This window comes from Petromyzon marinus, chromosome 71, assembly GCF_048934315.1.
Source record: "Petromyzon marinus isolate PM22_M1 ecotype Great Lakes invasive population chromosome 71, UKy_Petmar_22M1.pri1.0, whole genome shotgun sequence".
NCBI classification, from domain to species: Eukaryota; Metazoa; Chordata; class Hyperoartia; order Petromyzontiformes; family Petromyzontidae; genus Petromyzon; species Petromyzon marinus.
The window spans coordinates 5,599,290-5,608,400 of NC_133737.1; the positions used below are offsets into that span (position 1 = coordinate 5,599,290).

Consider the following 9,111-nt stretch of genomic DNA (forward strand, 5'->3'; position numbering starts at 1 on the left):
AGAGATGTTGACTACCTCGCCTGGTATACAGGTAGTCGTGGGTTCCATCACAGACACACACACAGAGATGTTGACCACCTCGCCATCAACATCATCATCATCTCTCTCCCATCCACCACCACCACCACCACCTCCTCCATAATCACCACCACCATCACCATCACACACAGAGATGTTGACTACCTCGCCTGGTATACAGGTAGTCATGGGTTCCATCTCAAACACACACAGAGAGATGTTGACTACCTCGCCTGGTGTACAGGTAGTCGTGGGTTCCATCACAGACACACACAGAGATGTTGACTACCTCGCCTGGTGTACAGGTAGTCGTGGGTTCCATCACAGACACACACAGAGAGATGTTGACTACCTCGCCTGGTCTACAGGTAGTCGTGGGTTCCATCACAGACACACACAGAGAGATGTTGACTACCTCGCCTGGTGTACAGGTAGTCGTGGGTTCCATCACAGACACACACACAGAGAGATGTTGACTACCTCGCCTGGTGTACAGGTAGTCGTGGGTTCCATCTCAAACACACAGAGATGTTGACCACCTCGCCATCATCATCATCTCTCTCCCATCCACCACCTTCACCACCACCACCATCACCAATACCACCACCATCACACACAGAGCGATGTTGACTACCTCGCCTGGTATACAGGTAGTCGTGGGTTCCATCTCAAACACACACAGAGATGTTGACCACCTCGCCATCATCATCATCTCTCCCATCCACCACCATCACCACCACCACCATCACACACAGAGATGTTGACTACCTCGCCTGGTATACAGGTAGTCGTGGGTTCTATCTGAGACACACACAGAGAGATGTTGACTACCTCGCCTGGTATACAGGTAGTCGTGGGTTCTGATTTGAGACACATACAGAGATGTTGACTACCTCGCCTGGTATACAGGAGGTCGTGGGTTCTATCCCACCTCCACCACCACCACCACCACCACCACCCTCACCACCACCACCACTCACCACCACCACAACCACCACCACCACCACCACCACCCTCACCACCACCACCACCACCATCACCACCACCACCACCACCCTCACCCTCACCACCACCACCACCACCACCATCACACACAGAGATGTTGACTACCTCGCCTGGTCTACAGGAGGTCGTGGGTTCCATCCCACCACCACCCTCACCACCACTCACCACCCACCACCAACCTCACCAATCATAGAGCCGTGCGTTCTCCTCGGCGTGCTCCTTGCAGATGTCCCCCTTGAACTCCGGCGGCGCCTGAGGCGGTGGAGGCTTTGACCCCGCCCCGACCCCCGCCACCTCGAGGTCGCCGTCGTGAGATCTCGGCAGCCCGGCGAGGCAGCGATCCCTCGCCTCCACCTGATCGAGGGTGCAGCAGTGCAGCAGGGCCGCGGAAGTCCCGCTGGGCTCGCTCGCTCGCACGCAGATTTGGTCAAAGAGCAAGTGCAGCTGGGGGTTTTGGGGGTTTGAGCCGCGGTGTTCGAGAGGTGGTGGAGAGGTGGTGGAGAGGTGGAGAGGTGGAGAGGTGGAGAGGTGGAGAGGTGGAGAGGTGGTGGAGAGGTGGATGGGAGAGATGGGAGAGATGGGCCGCACCATTAGCAACCGATCATTGCGAAGTCGCTATGTGTCCAGACTTATGGGCCACCCCCCACCCCCACCACAATCAACCAATCAAAGCAAAGTCCCTATGTGTCCAGACTTATGGGCCACCCCCCACCCCAACTCACAATCAACCAATCAAATCAAAGTCCCTATGTGTCCAGACTTATGGGCCACCCCCCACCCCCACACCCCCCACTATCAACCAATCAAAGCAAAGTCCCTATGTGTCCAGACTTATGGGCCACCCCCCACACCCCAACTCACAATCAACCAATCAATGCAAAGTCGCTATGTGTCCAGACTTATGGGCCACCCCCCCACCCCACCACAATCAACCAATCAAATCAAAGTCCCTATGTGTCCAGACTTATGGGCCACCCCCACCCCAACCACAATCAACCAATCAAATCAAAGTCCCTATGTGTCCAGACTTATGGGCCACCCCCCACCCCCACACCCCCCACTATCAACCAATCAATGCAAAGTCCCTATGTGTCCAGACTTATGGGCCACGCCCACCACATCCCACCACAATCAACCAATCAAAGCAAAGTCCCTATGTGTCCAGACTTATGGGCCACCCCTAACCCCCCTAACAATCAACCAATCAAATCAAAGTCCCTATGTGTCCAGACTTATGGGCCACCCCCCACCCCAACTCACAATCAACCAATCAAAACAAAGTCCCTATGTGTCCAGACTTATGGGCCACCCCTACCACCCCTTCACAATCAACCAATCAATGCAAAGTCCCTACGTGTCCAGACTTATGGGCCACCCCCCACCCCACCACAATCAACCAATCAATGCAAAGTCCCTATGTGTCCAGACTTATGGGCCACGCCCACCACAATCAACCAATCAATGCAACGACCCTATGTGTCCAGACTTATGGGCCACCCCTACCCCCACACCCCCACTATCAACCAATCAATGCAAAGTCCCTATGTGTCCAGACTTATGGGCCACGCCCACCACAATCAACCAATCAATGCAAAGTGCCTATGTGTCCAGACTTATGGGCCACGCCCACCACAATCAACCAATCAATGCAACGACCCTATGTGTCCAGACTTATGGGCCACCCCTACCCCCACACCCCCACTATCAACCAATCAATGCAAAGTCCCTATGTGTCCAGACTTATGGGCCACGCCCACCACAATCAACCAATCAATGCAAAGTCCGTATGTGTCCAGACTTATGGGCCACGCCCACCACAATCAACCAATCAATGCAAAGTCCCAATGTGTCCAGACTTATGGGCCACCCCCAGCCGACTCCCCCACTATCAACCAATCAATGCAAAGTCCATATGTGTCCAAACTTATGGACCACCCCCCAACAATTAACCAATCAATGCAAACTTATAGACCACACACCCCCACTATCAACCAATCAATACAGACTTTAGGGCCACGCCCCCTCCACAACACCCCCCCTCCTCACCTCCGCGTCGAAGCAGGCTCCCTCCGCCGCCTCCGTTGCCCCGGCAACGCAGCACCGCTTTGCCGCGCGCAGGGATATGTCGGTGAGGTTGACCACGTGGTGCATGGAGGCGTTGGGCATCGCCCTGGTGTAGCCAACCAGGAGCCTGCGTTTGGCGGTTGGGAGGGGGATGGGCGAGCGGGCGTTGTGGGAGGGGCGAGCGATGGTGGTGGGAGGGGCCGAGGGAGGTGGTGGGAGGGGCAAGGGTGATGGTGGGAGGGGCGAGGGATGGTGGTGGGAGGGGCGAGGAAGGTGGGGATTGGCCGATGGTGACGTGGGGGGAGGGGCGAGGGGAGGATGGGGGAGGGGCCAGGGATATGGGGGAGGGGCGAGGGGGGGATCAATGGAGACACTCATAGAGACCCATAGAGACACCCATAGAGACCCACAGAGACTCATAGAGACACACAGAGACTCATAGAGACACACAGAGACTCATAGAGACACACAGAGACCCATAGAGACCCACAGAGACCCACAGAGACTCATAGAGACTCATAGAGACTCACAGAGACCCATAGACACCCATAGAGACCCACAGAGACCCATAGAGACCCATAGAGACCCACAGAGACCCATAGAGACCCATAGAGACCCATAGAGACCCACAGAGACCCATAGAGACACCCATAGAGACCCACAGAGACACACAGAGACCCACAGAGACACACAGAGACCCATAGAGACCCACAGAGACCCACAGAGACCCATAGAGACCCATAGAGACCCATAGAGACCCACAGAGACACCCATAGAGACCCATAGAGACACCCATAGAGACCCACAGAGACCCACAGAGACTCATAGAGACACATAGAGACCCATAGAGACCCACAGAGACCCACAGAGACCCATAGAGACCCATAGAGACCCACAGAGACCCATAGAGACACCCATAGAGACCCATAGAGACCCACAGAGACCCATAGAGACACCCATAGAGACCCATAGACACCAATAGACACCCACAGAGACCCACAGAGACTCACAGACACACACAGAGACTCACAGACATCCACAGAGACCCACAGAGACTCACAGACATCCACAGAGACCCACAGAGACCCATAGAGACCCACAGAGACTCACAGACATCCACAGAGACCCATAGAGACCAATAGACACCCACAGAGACTCATAGAGACCCACAGAGACTCACAGACATCCACAGAGACCCATAGAGACCAATAGACACCCACAGAGACCCACAGACACGAACAGAGACCCACAGACACCCATAGAGACCCATAGAGACCCATAGACACCCATAGAGACCCATAGACACCCACAGACACACACAGAGATCCACATAGATACAGAGAGCCACAGACACCCATAGACACACACAGAGACCCACAGAGACCCATAGAGACCCATAGACACCCATAGACACACACAGAGACCCACAGAAACCCATAGAGACCCATAGACACCCATAGACACCCACAGAGACCCATAGAGACCCATAGAGACCCACAGAGACCCACAGAGACCCATAGAGACCCATAGAGACCCACAGAGACCCACAGAGACACCCATAGACACCCATAGACACCCATAGAGACCCATAGAGACCCACAGAGACTCACAGAGACCCATAGAGACCCATAGACACCCATAGACACCCATAGACACCCATAGAGACCCACAGAGACTCACAGAGACTCACAGAGACCCATAGACACCCATAGACACCCATAGACACCCATAGAGACACACAGAGACTCACAGAGACCCATAGAGACCCACAGAGACTCACAGAGACCCATAGAGACCCATAGACACCCACAGAGACCCACAGAGACCCACAGACACCCATAGAGACCCATAGAGACCCATAGAGACCCACAGAGACTCACAGAGAGCCATAGACACTCACATAGACCCATAGACACCCATAGACACCCATAGAGACCCATAGAGACCCACAGTCACAAACAGAGACCCATAGACACCCATAGAGACCCACATAGACCCATAGAGACCCACAGACACGCACAGACACCCACAGAGACCCATAGAGACCCACAGACACACACAGAGACTCACAGACACACACAGAGACCAATAGACACCCATAGAGACCCACAGACACACACAGAGACCCACAGACACCCATAGAGACCCACAGACACCCATAGAGACCCACAGACACCCATAGAGACCCATAAACACCCATAGAGACTCATAGAGACCCATAGACACCCATAGAGACCCACAGAGACCCATCGACACCCATAGACACTTATAGACACCCATAGAGACCCACAGTCACACACAGAGACCCACAGACACCCATAGAGACCCACAGAGACCCACATAGACCCATAGACACACACAGAGACACACAGACACCCATAGACACCCATAGACACCCATAGAGACCCACAGACACACACAGAGACCCACAGACACCCCGTACTTCGTTCTGTAGGCGTCTTCTCCAAGATTTCTGAGCAATTCGCAGTCGTGGTCATGATGGAGGTGATGATCGCTCAAAACTCCTACAACAACATCATCATCATCAGTATCATCATCATCACTCAAAACTCCTACAACAACAACATCATCATCAGTATCATCATCATCATCATCACTCCTACAACAACATCAACATCATCATCAGTATCATCACCAGTAGTAGTAGTATCACTCAAAACTCCTACAACAACATCATCATCATCAGTATCATCATCACTCCTACAACAACATCAACATTATCATTATCATCATCACTCCTACAACAACAACAACAACATCATCATCAGTATCATCATCACTCCTACAACAACAACATCATCATCATCAGTATCATCATCAGTATCATCACTCCTACAACAACAACAACAACATCATCAGTAGTAGCATCAGTAGTAGTATCATCATCATCAGTATCATCATCATCACTCCTACAACATCATCATCATCATCAGTATCATCATCATCATCAGTAGTATCATCATCATCATCACTCCTACAACAACAACAACATTATCATTATCACTCCTACAACATCATCATCAGTATCATCATCAGTATCATCATCAGTAGTAGTAGCATCATCATCAGTATCATCATCATCACTCCTACAACAACAACAACATCATCATCATCATCACTCCTACAACAACATCATCATCATCATCAGTATCATCATCATCAGTATCATCATCAGTAGTAGTAGCATCATCATCAGTATCATCATCATCACTCCTACAACAACAACAACAACATCATCATCATCACTCCTACAACAACATCATCATCATCATCAGTATCATCATCATCAGTATCATCACTCCTACAACAACATCAACATTATCATCATCAGTATCATCATCATCATCATCATCACTCCTACAACAACATCATCATCATCAGTATCATCATCATCATCAGTATCATCATCATCACTCCTACAACAACATCATCATCATCAGTATCATCATCACTCCTACAACAACATCATCATCATCATCAGTATCATCATCATCAGTATCATCATCATCACTCCTACAACAACATCATCATCATAAGTATCATCATCACTCCTACAACAACATCATCATCATCATCAGTATCATCATCATCATCATCAGTATCATCATCATCACTCCTACAACAACATCATCATCATAAGTATCATCATCACTCCTACAACAACATCATCATCATCATCAGTATCATCACCAGTAGTAGTATCATCATCATCATCACTCCTACAACAACATCATCATCAGTAGCAGCATCATCATCATCAGTATCATCATCATCACTCCTACAACAACAACAACATTATCATTATCATCAGTATCATCATCATCATCATCAGTAGTAGTATCATCATCACTCCTACAACAACATCATCATCATCATCAGTATCATCATCATCATCAGTATCATCATCATCATCACTCCAACAACATCATCATCATCAGTATCATCATCATTCCTACAACAACATCATCATCAGTAGTATCATCATCATCACTCCTACAACAACATCATCATCAGTAGTAGTATCATCATCATCACTCCTACAACAACATCATCATCATCATCACTCCTACAACAACATCATCATCAGTATCATCATCAGTATCATCATCAGTAGTATCATCATCACTCCTACAACAACATTATCATCATCAGTATCATCATCAGTATCATCATCATCATCATCACTCCTTCAACAACATCATCAGTAGTAGCATCATCATCAGTATCATCATCACTCCTACAACAACATCATCATCATCAGTATCATCATCATCAGTAGTATCATCATCATCACTCCTACAACAACATTATCATCAGTAGTAGTATCATCATCATCATCATCAGTATCATCATCATCATCATCACTCTTACAACAACATCATCATCAGTAGTAGTATCATCATCACTCCTACAACAACATCATCATCAGTAGTAGTAGTAGCATCATCATCAGTATCATCATCATCATCATCAGTAGTAGCATCATCAATAGTAGCATCATCATCAGTAGTATCATCAGTATCATCATCAGTATCATCATCATCATCATCAGTAGAAGTAGCATCATCATCATCAGTAGTAGTATCATCATCAGTAGTAGTATCATCATCAGTAGTAGTATCATCATCATCAGTAGTAATTTCATCATCATCAGTAGTAGTATCATCATCATCAGTAGAAGTAGAATCATCATCATCAGTAGTAGCATCATCATCAGTAGTAGTATCATCATCAGTAGTATCATCATCATCAGTAGTAGTATCATCATCACTAGTAGTATTATCATCATCATCATCATCAGTAGTAGTATCATCATCAGTAGTAGTATCATCATCATCAGTAGTAGTATCATCATCAGTAGTAGTATCATCATCATCAGTAGTAGTATTAGCATCATCATCATCATCAGTAGTATCATCATCATCATCAGTAGTAGTTTCATCATCAGTAGTAGTATCATCATCATCATCATCAGTAGTATCATCATCATCATCAGTAGTAGTTTCATCATCAGTAGTATCATCATCATCAGTAGTATCATCATCATCAGAAGTAGTATCATCACCACCACCACCATCACCACCTCCACCACCTCCACCACCATCATCACCACCATCACCACCACCACCATCATCACCACCACCATCACCACCACCATTACCACCACCATCACCACCACCACCATCACCACCACCACCATCACCACCACCACCACCATCACCACCACCACCACCACCTCCACCACCACCATCACCACCACCATCACCACCCCAATCACCATCACCACGCTAGACTGTTCTCTCTTTCATTCACTCGCCGTTCATATGCCACCGTACTTGCCTGGAACCATCACCACCATCACCATCACCACCATCACCATCTGCATCACCATCTTGACAGTGTCTGTGTGTTTGTGTGTGTGTGTCTGTGTGTGTGTGTCTCTGTGTGTCTCTCTGTGTGTGTATCTGTGTGTGTGTTTGTGTCTCTGTGTGTGTCTCTGTGTCTGTGTGTCTGTGTGTGTCTCTGTGTCTCTGTGTGTGTCTGTGTGTCTCTGTGTGTCTGTGTGTGTGTGTGTCTCTCTGTGTCTCTGTGTGTGTGTCTCTCTGTCTCTCTGTTTGTGTCTCTGTGTGTGTCTCTCTCTGTCTCTCTGTCTCTCTAACACATAATTCCCCGTGACCCACAGTCATCCACCTGTGTTTTATATGCAGAGAGACACACACAGAGATACACACACAGATACACACAGCACCCAAACATCACACTATCAATGTCCTCAGGCAAACTCAGAGATAAGCGATCAAAGATAAAATCGCAGATTGCGTTCACCGTCAGAGTGTCAGTGTGTGTGTGTCTGTGTGTATGTGTGTCTGTGTGTGTGTGTCTGTGTGTGTGTCTGTGTGTGTGTGTCTGTGTGTGTGTCTGTGTGTGTCAGTGTGTGTGTCTGTGTGTGTGTGTCTGTGTGTGTGTCTGTGTGTGTCAGTGTGTGTGTCTGTGTGTGTGTGT

At 48.6% G+C, this 9,111-nt stretch overlaps 1 protein-coding gene across 1 annotated transcript in view; it reads right to left on the reverse strand.

Annotated features, from left to right (window-relative positions):
- The window catches only part of LOC116938303 (serum albumin SDS-1-like), a 54,684-nt gene extending 45,869 nt beyond the window's left edge, over positions 1 to 8,815 (reverse strand). Inside the window, exons 1-4 of the mRNA XM_076055364.1 lie at positions 8,449 to 8,815; positions 5,531 to 5,612; positions 3,070 to 3,214; positions 1,208 to 1,467 (exon numbers count right to left, since the gene is read on the reverse strand). Coding sequence (XP_075911479.1) covers positions 1,208 to 1,467; positions 3,070 to 3,214; positions 5,531 to 5,612; positions 8,449 to 8,500 — 539 coding nt within the window. The 5' untranslated portion in view covers positions 8,501 to 8,815. The remainder of the gene's footprint in view (positions 1 to 1,207; positions 1,468 to 3,069; positions 3,215 to 5,530; positions 5,613 to 8,448) is intronic.
- Positions 8,816 to 9,111: the final 296 nt, after the last annotated feature.